The following is a 20,890-nucleotide window of genomic DNA, read 5'->3' as shown; positions in this document are numbered from 1 at the left end:
AAAACAAGCACCACTCAAAGACATGTACTTTTTGTGTTTAATTGGTTTGAGTCTCACTGTCACCATACAAATGTTTACATTTTTTGCATTGAAATAAAATCACTATTTACAAAAACGTCTCTTGCTTTTCAACAAAAATAACCTCAGATAAATGCTGAGAAGATTGTTCACATTAAGCACTCAAAACATCTGCAACAAAGTATCAGTTAGCAAAAAATTAAGATGAAAATGGACCAAACAAACTGCATAAGAGTTGAAAAATACTACAAACCCCATCCCCCACAAAAAAACCCCAAAAATGGCAGTTTACAGAGAAAGTTGGTCTACCAATGGGAGATTTAATTTTGAGAAGCTCATGCCAGCGTTTGAAGCTACAGTAACTCAGATATTGAAAATTGGATAAAAAAGTGGATAAGATGGAAACCCTTCTACACGATACCAAATCTTCCGCCTGAATTTAAAAAAGAGGGTATTTAGCTTTGAACCATTGCAAAATATTCAAATTACTGCAAACTAGGGATGCAGATTTCCTTCTGAGGTTGCTGCGAGTAAACCAAATGAAAGTGAAATTTGAAATGCTAAGTTGAGTCCTTCAGTCCGATAAAAATTCCACGATATTTCATCTCCTGCCTATCAAGCATTTGTGTACTAAAACATGCAAAATCCAGACAGGAAAACCCACCAGAAGCAGACACGGCTGCTCAGCTTCAGACTCTGTCAAATCTACACATCAAAAAGTTAAGTCAAAAAAAAAAAAAAAAAAAAAATTTGCCTTTAGCGCTGACTATCTGTGGACAGGGAGCGGGAACGGGAACGAGATCTCGATCTGGATCTCGACCGGGAGCGTGACCGGGATGCCTTCTGGGCCGGGGGAGGGGACGGGGGCGGGCTGGACTTTGAGGTCTTGGCCTGCCGTTTGCTGGAGGACGATGAGGAGGAGGATTTGGACTTGGAGGGTGGAGGGGTGCGGGAGGAGTCGCGGGGGGCAGGCGAGGCGCTACGAGAGCGGGGTGAGCGGGCTTTGGGGGCGGGACTGCGGGGAGAACGAGAGCGACGGGGCGAGCGGGATGCAGACCGGCCCCGGGAACGAGAGCGGGAGCGTGATGAGCTCTCCGATCGGGAGCGGCTTCTAGACCTGGGGAGAAGGAGGATAGAGTTAAGCACAGGGTCAATGGGTTCATTTAAACTGCTCAATTTTAAAACATTGAGCAGTGTAAATATACAAGAAGCTACAGATGGGTGATTATATCACTTTCAGTATCATAACAGCTGATATCGATATTTTCTTTTTGAACAGATTAATGAATCAAAATGGTGTTACATCTCTGTATGTTACACAAACATGCCACAAATTATCATATATCCCACCAAAATTGTTATTTTTTTTTTACAAAAGTGAAAAGTAAATATGTGGGACTCTGGATTTTAAACATGAAATAGAGGTATTGGCAAATATCAGCTATCTGTTACAGCAGCAGGCCAAATATTGAATATTGGCTCCAAAATTCCACATCAGCAGAGCCCTATAAGAAGCCACTTTTTCCCACTACTTTCAGTGGCTATATAGGAATTTTGGAGTCACACTACTGTTAATTAGCATGTCAACCATAAGATAAGATATAAGATAAGATATGCCTTTATTAGTCCCACAGTGGGGAAATTCCAAAAAACATGCACCAGCATTACTTCCTGGCTTTGTAATTAGAATTATATGCAGACAGCAAACATCAGAGCTGCTTTTACAATACATCTGCACATTAGTTTGAAGGTCAAGGTAAAGGTTTTTGCAGAACAATCTCCTAATGTTGACAGAACCTTTGAGCTGAGGCAGATTGTTGCAACTATGTCACTATTGGGCTAAGTTTACACTAGTTTGATTCTTTTTAAGCCTGTATATAGACTTAAGACTTCCTATTGTAGTCCCAGTCAAGTTGACAAACATTGACCCATTGATAGTTGCTATAAATGTAAGTCGATTCACTTAACAGTACTCACATGGGTCAAATAAAAACAGTGAGTACCTCTTTGCTTTGTTGGCTTCGATGAGCTTAATTTTCCTGCCATTGATTTCTTTCCCGGACAGCTTTTCCAGGGCATTTTTCAGATCGCTGTAAGAGGCAAACTCAACCACCCTGAAGTGAGAAAGAAGACATGAGTGGACCATTACTCACAATACAAAAAAACAAAAAAAAAACTAATTAAAAATAGTCATATTAAACAAAATAGATTCTTGTCAGCCATGTTATAATGATTTTACCTAATCAAAATCATACCCAGAGCTGTGTTTGAGTAACCATCCATCTTAGTATGTCTACATCTCCAAAGCTCAAAATATTTGTTATACGTTGTGATGTCATGTAATGGTAGTTTAAATTAACAGCTCCTTTTACCTTTACTTCAATAGAGATCGTCAATTCCAGAGCTGAAATTATCCAAAAGATTCTAGTGAAAGTGTATGAAGTTTAAAATACAGTGAAGCACTTCCTGTATTACCACATGACATCACAAGGTGGAACAAAGTGTTTTCTGTTTAAGAGAAAAGCTCAGCCTTAATATGGAGAGTTTGTGTGTTGAACATGTGTAAATGAAACAAAACTCCTTACCCTTCGTTAAGCTTTGGCCGATGTGCATCTGCAAAAGTCACCTCCCCGGCTTGTCTCATGTAATCTTTCAAGTCCTACACATACAGAACTCAGTGAGCTTTCAACAATACAGACATCGATTCTTCATTCACCAAAAATGGGCTGTTATCTGTGACTAATCTACTGTAAGTCCAAAAACCTCAAAGTTCACTTGACAGCCAATTTACAAAAAAATAATTCAAGATTAAATTAATCAGATTACGAATTGTTGGAAGCAGTTGGCTGAATATTTGAGATTTTTAGACCTTGGAGCTACACAGATCAACAACAACAATCTTTCTCCAATGCAGTGGGGCCACCGTGGGCATCAGTTTTACTCCACCAAAGAGCACCCATGGGTTCCTTTTGGGGGGGGGAGAGGGCTCGTCCGTACCTTTAGATTAGACACCCCGCCTCGGTTTAAAGAGAGTGAACAGGGTGGAAGAGAGGAAACTACTACCTTGAAAGCCACGCGGCGGGCTAACCTCGGCAGACATATTTCCTTCGGAGGAACACACACGCTCGCTCGCTCTCTCTCTCTCTGATGTGTGAGGGGGGGGAGGAGGGAGTGTGGTGGTTGGGGGTCGGATATGGGTACCCCCGCGAATTAACGAAACCTTCGAACCAAAACGCCACCTTCATCACCATCATCATCAGCACCATCCTCATCCTCGAACTCTCTCTCTGTCTCTGCCAACTCTCTGCTTCCCTCTCTCATCACCAGCACCGCTCTGAGCCACACACCGGCGCCCCCTTGCTTTGGTCAGGGGGGCGTTGCATATGAGCAGCGGCCGTCAACTAGGTAGCTGCGGAAGTAGTAGTGTAGTAGGACACACTGGCTGACAGCAACGGGCTCAACCCAGACAGAAGGACCCAGAAGGGGTTAACTCCACCATAAGCGACAACAGTCAGGCTGGCAAATAAAGGGGTGAAGAATTGGTTAAAATTTAATACAAAAGACAAATTGGAAAATAGATACTACTGCTATTGTCTTTGGTTCATTACTTAACTGGCTCTGACTCAGTGCAGTTTCTTAAAAATACGGTTGATTTGAATGTTTGGGTTATAGTGACTGGTATATTAGCAGAAGCCTGCAGCATTGACATAGACATCTGTGTGTAAAATGCGCTGTAGGGCAGTTTGGATTTGAGTTTTAAAGCATGCTGTGACACTAACCTGCCAGCTCACGCGGGAGGACAAGTTCTCCACAATCAGTCGGTTTTCTGTGCGCATGGGGGGAGGATTTCTACTGCAACAGATAGACACAGCATTAAAACATTACACAGCACTAATCACCATCAATGTCAAATTTAGATTTTCCCAAATTTCAAGGTAAAGGTCAGGCCAGAAACATTCAGAAATATTCACTTAGCCTAATAAATATAAACGGGGCCATGACCAAAGAGGCAGTGCTTCGAGCACCTTATGCCCAAAGCACCGCCTCTGGTGTTCACCCGGATTCATAGAACAGTAGTTACAGCTTTAACTCCCATTCTGAATGCTAACATAGCAGTTACCTTCGGCTACTCTGGGATCCTCTGCCATAGCGGTCTGATGAGAAACGACCTCCAGCACTGCCGCCTCTGCCTCGACCTCCACGCAGACGCACACGAGCATGCTCAATGGTCACCCTGGAGAAAAACAGTTTCAAACAATTGTAACAAACTGTGTAGTTTTAACATTCCATAAAAACATTCCAGACTTACCTTTCATTGCAGAGTTCTTTTCCATCAAGCTCATACACTGCATCTTCAGCGTCTCTGGGGTCATCAAACTCCTACAGTAACATAAAAGGCATGACTTCTTTGCATATTTTTGCATAAAGTCTCTCTCCAGCTCAAACCAGCTAACTTTCAGGATTTATTTAGATTCCGGCAAATAAAGAAAGTAAGCTAAACCTTTCTTGAATCAAACATGTAACTAAATATTGTCAGGAGAAACACTTCTTTGTCCTCACCACGAAGCCGAAGCCTCTCTTGAGGTCGATGTCCCGGATGCGGCCGTATCCTTTGAAAAACCTCTCCACGTCCTTCTCCCGGGCCGAGGGGCTCAGGCGGCCGATGAAAATACGACATCCACTCATCTTCTACCTGTGAAGGGTTAGCAAAGAAAAACACAACTGATATATTTGAATTTAAGTACGATATTTAAACATTTACTTCAGTTAAATCTCGAAAATCAAAAGTAGGTTAGGAGGCGAGTGGTGCGGTGAGGCCTAGTTACAGAAAGCTAGTTCTCCAGGAACTAGCATAGCGCTGCGCAGCATTACCGCATTCAATCTTTAACTGATGGAACGAATTATTTAACAGCAAATACAGAAATAAATATACATCAAATTAGTGTACAGTACCTTTGAGTTGTGGTGTGCTGCTTTGCGAAGTCGTTGGGCTGTGTCTGTCGGTAGTGGTTGCAGAGGAGTGAATGCAAACAAAATGGAGTCCTTCCGTCTCGGGGAGGGGTCACGAAGCGGCGGCGGAAAAACCCGAGTGTCATTCGGGAGCTTCGGGACGCGTCTCCGAAGATGACGTCACAGAGAGGTGCAGTGTATTATTCAGCCACCAGATGTCGCCCAAATATTACAATACAATACAACGAGAGAATTTCCCTACATTATATACAGTCTTACGGCAACAGTTATCTGCTCAACATATACAATTTAAATACTAATAAGAAACACGACGCATTTGATATTTTCATTTAAATTAATTCGCAGTATACACACAAGATTCATTGCACAGCATACCCCCAAACAGATTATTCTGTAGTGCAATTAAAATTAAGTGAGTAGTATTCAGTTACTTAAACTAACTTTTTCAGTGATTTCTTGACACCATACTCTTACTCGCGTAATTGTATTTACACTTTACTGTACTGTTGCACTCTAACCCTTAACTTGAGACAAAGTTTTGGTTACACTTCCCACTGTAAGTCAAGTGACTGTTTCTGGCACGGCTCCTTCAGATATGATTCAGTTTCAGTTTGTGCTATGACCTTGAATGACCTTTAAATTCCATTAACCTCAAATTATAAATCAGTCGTTTCCTTCAGTTACTCTTCTTTCAGTAGTTTCCCCAAATACTTTTTACTCTAACTTAAGAAATTCTCTAGACCACTGCTCTACACACTGCAGGCACATTATTTTGAAATGTAAGAATGAGACACATTCCACATCCAAAAGAAAGCTTTAATTAGAAAGTTATATACACACTGTAAAATTAAATTAAACTTTATACAAATATTAAATTACTATCTTCACACCCACTGCCATGTACAGAGGAGAAAAACAAGGTGAAAGCATTGAACCAAATGTGTACTTTTTTAAACCTGTAAATACCAGGGAAACAACACCGTACAACAGTGCTTTAAACGCAAAGTCAATTCTAGTTTTTCGATTCTTCTTTTTCCCATAACCTTTGAACGCCTCACAGCCAAACAGAAGCAAAGAAATTATATATAGGTGCTTGATAATAGGTTAATCGTCAACATTTTGAATCATTGTCCGAGTTGGTGGCGAAATAGGTTTGGACATGTTCTCGGCCCACAAAAAGCTAAAGTAATTGATAAATACACAAGACAGTTTTATGCATAGAATAGAAATAATAATAAAGTAAGGCCTTTGGGAAAACAGCCGATGCGAAGGCTTTCAAGAATACACAAAAAACAAAATAAAATGTACAAGTCTAAGGCAACATTCTTGTTTTTTACATTAATCAAATATATAGCTTGTTGACAACAATGTACGGATGAGATTTGGGAAAGTAAACATTTTCAGCTTAAAACACAAAGCTGGAAATTAAAAATAAATCATATGATAATTTTAAAGTGGAACTAAACACCTAAACTTCGCCCACAACCACATTTCAAATAGAGCTACTAACTTGGGCAGTACCTGGAGGACTAAAGAAAAGCGTGAAGGGAGAGCAGGAGGTAGAAGGAACAGTGTGATTGGTCTAACAGGTATCCACACTTCAAACTACGCTCCTGCAACCTGCTGTTTATAATCAGAAACACGTGGCTATAATCGAGTCAGTCTTGTGTGATGTCACCAAGTACCTGAAATTGACCACAAAGTTGCAAATTTATGTAGTAGACACTAAAACTGGACATATATATGGTTTAGTAGCAAAAAAGTTGATTCAGTGTTTAGTTCCAGTTTAAAATTTCAAATAATGATTCTCTCTTGCTTACACTAGGCATCAGGGAAAATGTCTTCACTGCAACCAGCTGCAGTTTGGGTAAATATAATGCACAAATATGAAGTAGTGTATTCTCCGGCTAATAAGACTATTTGAGTGTCTGAATGAGTAATACACACGTGGTGTAGTGGGATTCATTGCCTGTCCAGACAAAGATGCAGTTCATATGACTCAAAGCTCGGAGGGCTGTTTTTTTTCCTATGGTGAAAAAACATGGGACATTGTGAACTTGGAACGGAGCAAAATTCGTAAAATCAGGAAATGGCTGTAGCAAGGCCTAGCATACTGTTCGATCACCTCTCCTGCCGCACAAAAGATATACACACATAGCATACACTCGGAAATCTCAGACAAGCAATAAATACAGAAGGAAAACCAACAAAAGGGTGGCTGTTATAAATGACAGGTGCTGTGTGTGACTGGAGAGGCCAGTAGGGAGCGCTGTAAAATCGATGGTCCCAACCGCGACATAACGCGATGGCGACGGAACCCACAAGAATGTTTTTTGAGATGACGCACATCCTGTTAGAAGGCTCTCTATAATTCATACACTCAATCACACACACAGGTAGAAAAAGAGGAGAAACAGAGAGACAGAGGAGGCGTCATGCTTCATTCAGACTGGGCCACCTGTCTGTGACAGAAACAGAACAGAAAAGAAAACATGCAGCATTCACATAGAGGGCCATGAGACCCAGCTGTCACTCAAAGCATTTCGAGTACACCGGGAAGACCATTTGGACTGAGCGCCACATGACGAGGGGGCCGACTTCACACATGTCTGGAGCGATACCTGACAGTGGCTATGGCCTGCTCCAGGAGAGCTTTAGTGAAGTATGGAGAAGTACAATCTTGTCTGTATTATACAGGAGCTATAGGGGTTGTCCATGGGTGATCCATGGGTGGTCCAGCGGTGCTGTGTTGGCGTTTGGCGTTGCTCTGATTAAAGCGATGGCAGAGGAGCTGCAGGGGAATGGGCCTGTGTACAGTCTTTAGTCTTTAGGCTGAGGGGGAGGAGCCACAGTCACTCATGCTCATGCTTCCTTCAGCAGAGGAATATCTGTAACACAACAGAACACATTAGATCATGACAGCACAGTAACAACAGTGTGCGTGCTGAGGGAGGCGTACCGTCAGAGTAGTCGTCTGTGGAGGTGACAGACAGTAAACTATGCTGGTCGCTGCTCTCAGAGTCTCTGCGCAGTGGGATGGGAGCACAAGCGCCCCGTGGGTGCTCTCTGGCCCAGGACGAGGAGGAGGGAGCCTGGTGCACCAGCACTGTCTCTGCATGGCTGCGACTGTGGCGGGAGGAGGAGTATGAGGAGGATGAGGTGGAGGGGAGGCAGTAGTCAAAGTCTGTGTGCGGGGGCAAGCCCCCAGTGGCCCCCTGAGGAGGACCCTCTGACAGTACGATGGGCACCCGGGTCTCTGGAGCGGAGGGTGGAGGAGAGGGCGGAGGGGCTGCTTCTGAGGAATTCCCATAAACTGCCTCTTCATACGAGGGCAGCGCCACCTGTACACCCTCCACCATGATGGAGCCCGACTGGCCCGACACGCCCTGCTCTCTCCTGCAGAACACAGCATCAGTTAGAGTTAGACCTGGGACTGTATGTGACACAGCACTCCTGGGACTACTGTGTAGAGGATTCTTGTGCACTGATCAGTGCTTTCATCACAGTCTGCTGTAAGCCCTCAGGCCCACAGCAACCAAAGAGCCGCAGAGCTCTGTCCTGTTTGCACCTGCCTGTCGCACTTGTACTTTCACTTCTACATACTCAGGTATTCTTCCTCATACAACTGGTTTGAGCTCATGTGAGTCTGGGTGAGTGTCAGCTGAGCTTGGTGAATGATTACAAGATATATCAGATGTTTTATTGTCCTCTCAAGGTGTGGCAACAATTCATTCTTGATTCTCTATGGATTTTCCTCAATGTTGAAAAGTGATGAGGCTTTGCAAGACAATCCACCTTTAGTAAATTTGTTTAGCTGGACTGATCTTGTGTTACATACAGGCCTGAATTGTTGGTCTGACATAAAACAAGAATAAACCACCCTTTAATGGCAGTATATGAACAGATAAAGTCAGTTTACCTGCTGTGGTGAAAAGACTTGAGTTTTGGCTGAACAAGAACAACAAGCACAACTAAAAGCAAGATGAGAGCCACAGAACTGGCTGTGGACGCCACAATGGACAGAGCTGGGATCCCCAGAGGAGAAGAGGGTTCCTTATCTGAAACACAGAGGAGAGGGAGAGGCTTAGAGTGCATGGATGCATTAGCTACATAGTTTAAAAAAAAGTCTTGCCAAACAACATGAGAGAAACAAGCATCCGTTTCAGCTGATAGCAAAACATTAACATTAGATTTTTTCCCTGAAATTTGAGCAAAATTGGTCTTGCCCCAGAAAAAATACGTTGTATAAGCAGCTCTTGAGGTCAAAATAAGTTTGCTGTCTGCTTCTAATTAGAAAGAATTTTATTGTCTGATAATTGGAAAGTGCGTGTTAGCATCAGGGCAAAACTCTGCTCTCGTCTCTGAAAGTTGTGAAAAGCATTTATAAACTCATCACGGTGAATAATTAGGATGCTCCAAATGCAAATGGTAAGTGAGGAGTAACAGACCACTGCACTGCACTGTTTAAAATGAAATGATTCTGTGTTTCATGTTTTTAAGAAAGTAAAAATTATGTACAGCATCTGAAATTGAGGTAGAAAAAGTCAAAGATAAATATTGGTATATGGGGTGGTATTCCTTTATAACACAGGCTTGATAGTCAGTTGAGTGGAATCTAAGCCACACAAATTCTCTATTAAAGACCACACAACCAAAATTGATATATTTTATTTTGGTTGATTTTTAGTTGTGGTTTGACAAAAAAAAAAAAAATCACCGCGTTACCCACATATCAATAACGATTTGATACAATTTGTGGTTAAACAAACACTTTAGAAAGGTAACTGTCTTTTGTTTGATGAATAAGGAACAAAAACAAATCTAAAAATCGTCTGTGAAGCTTCTGGTTGGACCCGGAAGTGACATCATCACTTAACTCTATAGAATTAATATAAAATCCAAGCTATTTCTATCAACAATTGCACCAGGACAGCTTAAAGTACATTTAATTTTCGCATAAATCCTCAGAGGATACGTACCTTGTGTGAGCCTACAGCTGACCTGCATGGGGGCGTCCCACTCTCCATTCTGGCAAGTGAGGAACTTGTAGTCTCCCTTGAGCGCGTATCCCTCGTCGCAAAAGTACTCGATGACTGTTTTGTGGTTGAGCCGGTGGCAGGGCGACGGGTGGCAGCGGTACCCTCCGTTCTCTGGCTCGGTGGGAGGCAGACACACTGTGGGGGTGATGGTACAGAAAATCAAATTTGCAGCTCGCAGGTGAAAATGATACTGTAAGGGGAAATCTTTCCTCCTGTTGTTTTTTGACACATTAATAAAAACTTTTAAATATTCTTGGTGTAAGAGCTGAGGCAACTAATGGGATTCATTGAGGAATTGGTTTTTTTTCTTTGTTTTTTTTCTTGTTTTTGTCCTTTACATAAACCATTATTCAGAACTCCTTTTAGACCTGGTTTAGTCTCATTGATTTTAGACCTGGTTTAGTCCTCATTTATTCACCTTATTCTGGATGTCATTCAGGCTGTGTTATTTCTATACAAAGTACAAACAGGTTTCAAAGCATACTAGAGAATTGATGCATTTTACACAACTCAACCTACTTTATATCATATTTTACCTGCAAAACCTTTCTCAAATTCTCCATTTAAATGAATAAGATTCCTGTTTAACTAGAACTGCCACCACAAAAAACAAAAGAAAAAAAAAGGGTGGTACTTGTGTGAAAACCACTCATCAGATTAAACATAGACTCCAAACATGCTGTGGGCCAACGCTGCAAATGTATCTATTCTGTGTTTCTGATGAAAAAATGTAGTGAAAATGTTAAAAAATGTAATTCAGGACAAAGTAGGACAAACTGATGAATTGAAAAAACAACCTCTACATTATTCCTTGGATGTTAGTTGCATTGGGAAATTAAAGGATGGAAGAATCCAAAAGAGCAACATGGGACACAACACTAAACTGGGCATCTAGACAACTTTACATCGATGTCCAAGAGTCTAAACAGTTCACATTAAGCGCCTTCAATTTCCCACAATGCATCATGCAAAAACACGGAATATTTGCGTATTAACTCAAATGGCATGTCTGTAAAGCTGCACCAAAAAGCAGAAAAAGCATTCATATTTATGGCTGTCAGTGGTGTAAAGTGAGGTCTATTTTAGTCCCAAACAAACACAAGCATTGCCTCTGTGGGCTGCTGTAATGAGCTCTGTACAAAGACATATGACAGGGTTTCAGAGTAATGGAGCTTTGTCGCCACCATTAAGAAGCATAGTTTTATTAATAACATTCTCCTGAAAACACCCCGTTTATAATGGTTGCATAAATCATTTTTATCATTAATGTACAGTATTGCACATTTGTAGTCCATTATTTTAAATGCACCCCAGTCTGAATCGGATTCATAGAAGAAGAGTAAAATCTATAGTGTGCAAATGTATTTAAATGTCTGATATACTTGTTCGTTTGAAGTCTAATTGTTTTTGAAGGGACAAAGACTAAAAAGACATTTTTAAACTAGACCAGAGCAATTTTGAAATCGTCACTTGCTAATGTTCTGACAGATAAAGTGATTTGATCTGCAGTAAAAACAGTTTATGGTGCACATCCAGGAACATTAGCAGTTCATATTTCAGTCTACTCTCAAATGTCAAACTAATACAAGAATCCCATGCATTTCAGAGCACGTTTGTAGAGATCTATACAATAAGATTATTTTAGAAGTATCTAACCTATAAACATTATTTACATCTACCGTATCTATGGATAAGCCTCATTTCACACCTGGTTTAGACCCAATTTAAGCCTGACATTGATACTTTGCAGCTGATGTCATCAACATTGACTGGGTGTGAAGCTAACTAGAGGAACTACTCTGTCTGAAGCAATGTTACTCAAGTTACTTTAATCTGAGCTTTGTTTTAACAAAATCTGACCAGAAAGAACTGACTTAGTTGGAACTACAACAGGTGAGCTGATTTTGTCCCTCTCAAATCACAAGCTAGCTAGGATTAGCCAACAGTTTTTCAGTTAGTTTTGTTGAAAATCAAACATCTAAACAGGATCATGAACGTTCATATTGATCACAGGTTCCTGAAAATGTGTTGTTTAGATCAATTTTGTATTTTTTCTTGAGCAAGCTAAAAGATTTGTTAAAACTATTTTAGCTGTGTTTGCTAATGTATGCATTGTGTCACCATTGTAACTGCTGAACATTTCTCCATAGACATACATGCAGAACCCCCCAACGTGATGTCACTGCAAAGTATCAATAGTCCGAGTTTAAATCTGGTGGTATTCAAAAAACAAATATCATCTTGGGTTGTACTTGGTGTGAAAAGTATGAGCCCCACCTACATAATCAATGATATTGCTAATTTGTGCCCATTTGAAATTGCGTTACCGTTGTTCCGGACGCAGCGCGGCGATGGGTGGGACCAGGTGCCCAGGCTGGTGCAGATGATGCTCACTGGGCCGTCTGCACTGTATCCGGGGTCACAACTGTAGGAGAGCAGGGTCCCTGGGGGGAAGGAGCCGCGGTTGGCCTCTGTCTGGTTCAACAGGTCCCCGTGCTGCACCCCGGGCGGCCGCGCACATCCTGAACACAGAGGACAGAGCAGAGGGTGTCACAGATGGAACATCAAATTCTAACACATGATATCCAAGAGGCTGTTTTGAAAATATGCAAACAACACAACAACAGTCTTAAAAATGTGGAGAAAAAAGAACTAGTTCATTTTAAATGGTTTGCAGTGGTCCCCAACTCATTCCACACTTTCTTCAAAAGTGCATTCCTTGCATCCTAATTAGTCACTGCCATGAGTTTAAAACCACTTTTTACAATTTTCAGAAACCAGAGCAGTTTTTTAGTTAATGCAAACAACAACTAGCACGGATGATAAAAAGGCTTTAGAATTAGATGCATAGAGCACACAGCGGTCTCATTTTGACCCTAAGCTATTATAATGTCTGATGATCAGGAAGTGTATGCTAGCATGCTAGTTGTTGTTAACGCATGCCTAGCATCCTAATTATTAACCGCGATGAGTTTTCAAAACTTTCAGAGACTATAGCATAGAGTTTTGATGTCACAATAATGCTAACAAGGAGCATGCTAACATTAGCACACTTCCTGATTCATGGAGGAGAAAAAAGCTTTATAATTACATAAACACATCTGTCTCATTTTGACCCAAGTGCTGCCATTACAATATGTCTGAACCGGTGCAAATCAGCTTTACTTTATCACATGATGAAATTCATGTACAGTGTCTTTAATGCATTTTTCCTCAAGTTTTAGATCTTAAAAGCTACAAAAAGCTTGTGAGACTTCAAAATAATTTCAATCACAATTTCAATAATCATTTAGCAAACTACAAATACATTTAGATTAATAAGTGTATGAAATCCCCTGAAACAACAAAACATTCTACAATCTTGTTATGTATAAAACCTGCTAACCCTGTAGTTTAAACTAATACAAACATCTTCTGTAATGCATAAGAACTCAAACCAGTATTAGCCTTGTGTGAGGAACAGTTTGATGGATGGATCCCTGCACACCCACAGTGATGCAGAGTATTATTAGAGCAATTCTGAATGACCATCTCCATTTGCAAACCAATTACATCTTTAGATCATTAGTGCCTCTGTCCAAGCCGTTTAAAAATAGATCGGCGATGAATGTGACTTGAGTGTATTCAATACTCAGTGTGAGCTGAGATTTTAATGTGATAACCTTTAATGGTATTGTTATGAATTGTGAACAAAATTGCAAGTTTGGTTTAATTACTGTAAGATTTTTATGGCTAAGCTAATAAAAGCGAGAATTAGCATCACATGAATGGCCTGAGGTAGCTTCAAGGCTTCCAAAGTGGAGGTCGCAAAACTATAAGGCTGTGGGTCACAAAGCAATTTATCTATTACTAGTATTTAAAAAGGCACACTAAACTATAATACGTTTGCTGCCCTGATCTGTATTAGATATTATTAGTGTATAGAATGTTGATATGAAGTGAACTGGTCCATTTTTATTTGTTTGTAAGATTTCTGTACCACTCCAAATAGGTCTTCGCTGTATTATCCATCATATACAGCGCTCCTGCCACTAGCTCACACCACTTTTCACAGGGAGTCGACAAGTTGAGCTCGTAATTAAAGCTCGGAGGTATTCTTACTCAAAACCAGGCTACGTTTTTTCTTTTTCTTTTTTTTACAGTACACAGAGGGCCACACACTGTATCAACATGACAAGATAGGGGAACAGCGAAAGCCTCTACGGTGCGTTCAAATGTCACTGGAGCTTTCGTGTACATGTAATTCCTCTTGATTAAGCTGTCAGCGTCACATAGCATTTACAGCTAGCTAATGAACCCGATGCGTCTTTGACTTAATTGAGCTATGATTCCATTATGAATCTAGGACAGAAATAGCGTGCCGCGGGCAAATATGCAATAAGAATAGGGTTTGTGTTAGCATTAGCGGTAAACAATAGCAGGCTAGCTAAAGAAGGAAGCCAGATTCAAGCAGCCTGACATAACATTGGACACCTGTGTAAACGGAGCCGTCCCAGCAGGGGGAGGACAGGGGACCGTCTCGTCTCTTATAGCTTTTGTTTGTCATTTTGGTGTTGACTGAACAATGATTAGAATCTAGATGCTATGTTACGAGTTACAGTTTAAAGTTGTAGTCATTGCAGTTTCCAATTAGTTTTTAACAACTGCCATATAAAACAAAAAGCCAAATTTCTTCCAGTAATGTTTGATCTCTGCTCCAAACCACATGCTTTTACTGACAGAGGATTGGCTATGGACCTCTCAGTTAAAAAGACCCAAGTTGATCACTGACAATTAGAAATGACAGTATCTTGAACTTGATTAAAATGTGATTAACTGTCCAGACTTACACTGTTTACATCACATTAATATTACGTAACAAGGATTTTAAATACTTGTCCAAACACTCAAACATTCAACAACTTGCTTATAACCAAATTTAGGTGAAAAATACGTCAGAAATATGTTAAAATCACCACTGAAACGCAATCTTATCTTGTGAAATTGGCAGTTTTCGGTCAGATTTTCCTTAAATTTCCTTTAATTATATTGTAGTTTGCCATGATATATCCAAATGATAAATTCACAAATGTTGAAGCTGATCCTTTCAATCAGTGACTAAACCCAATAACTCACTGTATCACAAAAAATTGACTTTTAACAATATTCATTTCTATTAAATATTACTGGTCTATAGAAATGTTGTGACGTCATCTGAAACCCAGCAGTAGTAATTCATAACACCACTAGTGAAAGCCACAACTCCACTAGGAATGTAACTTCTCCATTGGCAGGGTTAAGTGCTCTTTCAAGCTTTGACGTCTGAAAGTCACGTGACAAGTTCTGAGGCAACTTCTGAAGAACTCCCATTTACGTGAAAACATAGAAAAATTTTCTATTTCAAGTCGTCTCTGTCTTATGCAATGTTGAGATACTTGTGAATGCTATTAGCGTGACACAGGAAAAGCTTCTCATCTGTGACCAATAGTGCAACTACGATGTGTTCAATGGAAAAAATACATCATTACAAAGGAAGCTGTTTCCAAATAGTTGTTACCGAACGTTGGGACATGATGAATAAATGAAATGATAAAAAAAATAAGAACATTAAGAACATTTTAGCATGTTTTGTGTGAGAAATTATATTACAATTTAAACAGCCTGTACCCATTTCTACCATTTTATCAAACTATCTAGCCTCAGAATAGATATATTGTATAAGCAGCTCTTGAGGTCAAAATGAGGAGCACCGAGTTTTATTATCCGATTATCAAGTGGGCGTTAGCATGCTAGTTATTGTTAGCTTTAGAGTCGGGGCAAAACTGTATTCTGGTTTCTGGTTGGAGTTGTGAAAAATGCTTATAAAGTCATTAAAGGTGAATAATGGTCTGAATACATTGGATCATGGCACGGTTTTAAATAAGCTAGCTCTGTTTTTCACGTTTTAAGACAGTACAAAGCAGGTACAGCGTCTTTAAATACACTGGTGAAGTCCATTTTTAGACTAATACTACAGCTTGTACGTTTTCCAAGTACAATCCTATGTCACTTAAAAGGTGTTCATAAGCTGCTTAAATTTCAATGGCCGTGTCAGAAATAGCAGTGATAAAAATAGCACCTATGTATTTGGGCCCAAAGCCAAGCCTGTTAGCATTAGCATCACATCTGTCAGCTGGTGACATAAACAAAGGGCGTGTGAGGAGTTAAGAGTCGAACCTGGGACTGGGGCTGTGTTTCAGAGTGGCTTTGACGCTCACAGACTTGTTAAAATGAAAATGTTGTTTATAAATCGCTAAATCGGTAAATCGCTTGTTTATGGGTGAAATGAATGACCCCCAAAACAAAAATAATATTATAAGATCATAATTGACCTTGGGTGTACTGACTTGGGATCCATTCAATTTTTTGTAAAGTTGCTTAAAGCTACAATGTGTAACTTTCTGGAGGTGGCCTGCTTCCATGGAAAAATGAAGTTAAAACCATACTTCATAACATTCACCATAGCCAAACCAACATTTCCATGGAAACAAGAAAACAAACTAAATATTGATCATTTCTAACTTTCACAAATGTGTTTAAGTTGAACTGTAATGGGGCCTAAACAATAACTAAATAATAAAATATGTGTAATAAAATCCCCCCTTCTCCCAGTCACATGATGTCAAATATCACATGATTTTATTTTAGTATATGTTTTGGGCTGAAAAGTTACATACTGTGGCTTTAAGGTTCATATTATAGGCAAAGATAAGATCATATTAACTTTTTGTGTAATGATGTGACATTTGTGAATGAGTCGGCTCTTTTGAATGGTTCTTTAACGTGACCAGCTGGAACCAGATCTCATTTTTTAAAAGAACCAAATATTTTTCTTTCTAATTTCTATGTATTTTTATACTGATTAATCCTGAACCATCACAAGCATCAGCTCAAAAGCGGCGCAGAAAACACAAGTGAGAGCTTTGTGACCAAAAAAGGTATTTGATATCATAATAACAATTAGATTTTTTAATTATTATTGTAGTGCAGTGTTTTATTTTGATTACTTATTATTTCAAAGGGTGAACTCACTCCTACGCTCAGTTTCAACCGTTTTAAACATATCTGAGCCTTGGTTTTCTCTCTTAGTGATTATTTTGTAGAGTTCTTACATTGGCTTCTGTCATATATCACTTTGAAATGAACGCCTCAAAAAGATTTGAAAGAGCTGAAGTCCCATCACTATTTTTGTGCGATACTTGAACCTCCAGCTCGATTTGCTGCACATGCACATTTTAGCGTATATCGGATAGACTGCAAAAATAAATTACCGTTATCGACAATATATACAAATAGGTTTTCATTTCTGTCAATATCGGCCACCCCTAGGTCCAAGATCACAAGAGGCCAGAAAGAAACTGCATTACCAAACAGAAACACGCATTGATTAAATGAAGTGCCCTTTTTAAAAACAGCTATTCAGATAAAGCTAGCAAATGCATCAGATAACAAAAACCCTAACACATTCATTCTTTTGTTATTATTGATCACATTAGATTTAACCCTCTGATTCTAATCCATTTCTGAATGGCTCCACCGACTCCTCTCTCCACCAGCTGTTTTGTCTTTCACGCATTTCTGTAAACACTTTGGAGCCTGAAACGCAATTAGCGACCTGACTGCGGCTCTGGAGAGGGGCTAAATACCCTCTAAATAGGCGCGGATGCTAATAGGGTTTGGTGGAGGTGATGAATTGACGGCCCCCCCGAGACAGGCAGGACTACGGGGGGGGCGGTTTGGGACAAAAAGCTCCAGGCCGCAGTGAACTACTATTATGGGCTTTTGTGGTTGAGTCAATGCAAAGGGAGATTAGTGTTTATGGCATTCGTGGTACTTCTCTTTTGATCTGGCTCCTGGGGTAGAGTGGAGGGACAAAGACATTGGGGTATCTCCGCCCACTGGTTATAAACACCCAGCCTTCAGCTTATAGAGAGGTGGAGATAGGAGTTAGTAAGTCTGTGAAGGCATTGTAAAGAGTTAATGGCTGATAACAGTGGAGTTTCGAGAAGTAGGCAGGAGTGGTCAAGAATACCAGGGACTATCAAGTTTCGTGTTTGGAATATATTCAAATACACAAGAACAAAGTTAAAGTAAAAAAAACAATCAAAAAGGTGATTCATAGAACTCTTTTCTTCTTACCTGAGTCGAGCCAACGCATTTCGAATAAGTCTTAAGGAGTCTTTGTCAGAATATAATATATATGTATATTCAAGTATACTCAAGTACATTGGTTTAGAAATGATGATTTAAAATAGAATGCAATACAAAAAAGCCTCTAAACCAGAGCCAATTTAAAATATATAGCAAAAAAAACTATGTTTTGTATTCATGAAAGCTTTTACAAAATGATGGTGTACCAAATAACACCCAGGTAGTCATAACATGGATGATACAGTAATTAAGTTAAGTCGTTAAGTGGATACAAATATTCAACTATGATCGTTTTAACCACATTAAACACATATATCATTTGAGTGTAGCTAGTTGTGCCTGCTTTCCAGGTTATAGGCTATTTACTGTTGACGCTACAGAAATTGAGCGGCACTGCATCATGAGACTTCCTAAGTACTTTACTTCCTCATACTTACTAGTTAAAAGTTAACCAGCTACGTGTGTTAAACCAACCTCCTTGTACTTAGTAATTACTTGTAATTCCTTTTTGCAGTAAGATACTTTTTTAGTAAGTAGACAATTTAAGAAGACAATGAATACAGCAACAAAAGTGTCAATAATATGACAAAAAAATTAAGGATTGACTGGTACCAAATATTGGCATCGATACTGTAAAAGTAGCTGGATTGAGTATCGGTTCAATGGGTCAGCCCTAACATCCTGATTGTGCCTTTAACTGGACGTAATAAAACTATTTACAGCCTGATTTTGGCCTATCACATCCCATAAACAACTTTTATTCATATAAAGCTGTTCAGTAGTTATCTGAAGGACAAATAAAAGTTGTATAACACAACTGGATCTTTTGTGTAATAAACTAACTTTAAGGAAACATCTGCCATTTTCCATCTCTACACTGGTATCGGTTAATAAAGATGAGATATCGGGGTCAGAACTGAAAAAGCTGGATCGTGCATCCCTACAAAAATGTACCGTTTTAACTATTTTTTGTGTATCCAAGGCCAGTATTGTATTTGATCACAACTGTATATGAGTAAAGCACTAAAACACAATCTAGCTTTGTGACCAAAATAGCATATTGCCAGAAGCATCACATCACGTTTCAGTTTTTTATCTTTATATCATCCAACATCTACTGGAATATGGTCCGGCAATCTTTCCAATCTGGTAAATGACATACGTTGTGACTGTACACCAACATAAGATTGCTTTCCAATGCTTTAGTGTGAAGGTAAGAAATACAGCAAACTTTCTGTTCCAAGCAAAAAAAGTTAAAAACGCGAGCATCACGGAGGCCCCTAGGCAAAGGGAGGCGTGTCGAGGCAAGTCCAGTGAAGTGAGACTGAACAAGTGAAGCCAGGAGCAGTCGATACAGTACATTCCATACAGTGGGTAGGGCAAGTACGCACAGAAACTCTATAATGGATACAGAATTCAAATAGTAGTGTTAGTATAGAACCATGGGATTCTTTTTGTTACGTATTGTAAAGTACTTAAATCTGAAGCACTAGATCTGTTATGCTTGTAAGAGTAGAGAGTATATGACCAGAGCGCTGCCAAAAAAGACAGCAGTGTGTTGTTTTGAGCTTTTGAAGACGAGATGAGTCATAATCACAAATGGTGTCTCACTGCTCGGGCATTTGTTCCACCGCAGAACATAAAAAACATAAGTAAAGACAGAAAAAATAATCAAAAGCAGTGTAATATCAATGCAGAAAATCTTCAGCCAAGCACTGACCCTAACTTGCAATTTTAAAGAACAGAATTGGAAATTGAAGGACAAATATTTCAACTGGGTACCATGTAATTTACTTTGAGCAACATGACAAAACAAGGAGTTATCATGTGTTTTCACTGAACGATGGAGTCTGGGTTTGCTGTAGATGTTTTTTTTCAGTACCTGTTCAAATGGGTGTTTCATTTTTATGCTAGTTTTAGTGTCAATTAGCATCTACGCTGCAATTTTTTGACAACTTTTTAAAAAATGAATTATGGAACCATAGACTGTATAAAGAAGTGGACTAAGTGAGTGTGACGTCAACCACAGCATTTGGCTCCAGTCAAATGAAGCTCATCAAGGCGAGCTGTTATAGCGGTGAATTTGGAGCAGAGTTTTGTATCTGGAATTCCAACTGCCAAGGACGAGGCTGAAGGTAACGCTCCTTTTCGCCCACACCGCTGGTTTAGCACGGTGTGTGCCGTTAGCAACGTTGTCAGTCAAACCTGTTACTAACGCTAGCAGGAATGACTTCGGGGGTAAAAAAGGTGGCTGATTTGCCTGTTTATAATGTTTGCTATTAATATTTATATCTTGATTTACAGACAGAACAGCAAAATAAAATAAAAAATAAAAAAACAACAGGGTCATGTAGAGCAGGTTAATGGGTTAATACGAACATTTTAAGACCACAATGACGAGGCTCACTGCAGCAGTTACAGAGAGAGGGGCGACAGTTTTTCAGTGAGTCAATAGAGGAGGAAGCACGCCCATGATCACTTCCTATTTGGAACGCGGTGGCTAACAGGTTAGCTATGCCCATTTATATATATAGTCTATGAATGGAAAACATTCCATTAGATAATCATAAATACAGGAATATTAGATCGAGATTAGGACATCATTGTATTCTGTAATGTCACCACAAAAATACAAATTTAAAAAACACCATGAAAATATCAAATTCAAGAGGGCAAATGACGTTTAAATACAT

General features: G+C 39.7%; 2 protein-coding genes across 3 annotated transcripts in view; both read right to left on the bottom strand.

Annotated features, from left to right (window-relative positions):
• Positions 1–24: 24 nt before the first annotated feature.
• Positions 25–5,071, bottom strand: srsf5b (serine and arginine rich splicing factor 5b). Of its 2 annotated transcripts, none has more exons than XM_033990444.2 (8): positions 4,972–5,071; positions 4,579–4,711; positions 4,328–4,398; positions 4,139–4,252; positions 3,798–3,870; positions 2,604–2,677; positions 2,022–2,132; positions 25–1,135 (listed from the first exon to the last, which is right to left on the bottom strand). In XM_033990444.2, exons 2-8 carry the CDS (start codon positions 4,702–4,704, stop codon positions 775–777), a joined length of 930 nt encoding a protein of 309 aa, XP_033846335.1. In that variant the 5' UTR covers positions 4,705–4,711; positions 4,972–5,071; the 3' UTR covers positions 25–774. The 2 variants fall into 2 exon arrangements, with proteins under 2 accessions (XP_033846335.1, XP_033846336.1); XM_033990445.2 differs by having other exon boundaries at positions 30–1,135; positions 3,798–3,867.
• Positions 5,072–5,784: 713 nt separating this feature from the next.
• Positions 5,785–20,890, bottom strand: part of susd6 (sushi domain containing 6) — a 45,451-nt gene continuing 30,345 nt past the window's right edge. The window contains exons 3-7 of the mRNA XM_033990443.2: positions 12,356–12,550; positions 9,969–10,163; positions 8,909–9,047; positions 7,949–8,385; positions 5,785–7,877 (exon numbers count right to left, since the gene is read on the bottom strand). Coding sequence (XP_033846334.1) covers positions 7,852–7,877; positions 7,949–8,385; positions 8,909–9,047; positions 9,969–10,163; positions 12,356–12,550 — 992 coding nt within the window. The 3' untranslated portion in view covers positions 5,785–7,851. The remainder of the gene's footprint in view (positions 7,878–7,948; positions 8,386–8,908; positions 9,048–9,968; positions 10,164–12,355; positions 12,551–20,890) is intronic.

This window comes from Periophthalmus magnuspinnatus, chromosome 24, assembly GCF_009829125.3.
Source record: "Periophthalmus magnuspinnatus isolate fPerMag1 chromosome 24, fPerMag1.2.pri, whole genome shotgun sequence".
Classification (NCBI taxonomy): domain Eukaryota; kingdom Metazoa; phylum Chordata; class Actinopteri; order Gobiiformes; family Gobiidae; genus Periophthalmus; species Periophthalmus magnuspinnatus.
This window is presented reverse-complemented; position numbering and strand designations above follow the sequence as displayed.

What these genes read in the sequence shown, in the direction of transcription:
- srsf5b (XM_033990444.2), bottom strand. Translation starts at nt 4,704, where the DNA reads ATGAGTGGATGTCGTATTTTCATCGGCCGCCTGAGCCCCTCGGCCCGG. An exon ending in CGGCCAAAGCTTAACGAAGG is followed by an intron (nt 2,133 to 2,603) that starts GTAAGGAGTTTT and finishes TTCTCACTTCAG; the next exon opens with GGTGGTTGAGTTTGCCTCTT. An exon ending in GAAGCCAACAAAGCAAAGAG is followed by an intron (nt 1,136 to 2,021) that starts GTACTCACTGTT and finishes CCTTCTCCCCAG; the next exon opens with GTCTAGAAGCCGCTCCCGAT.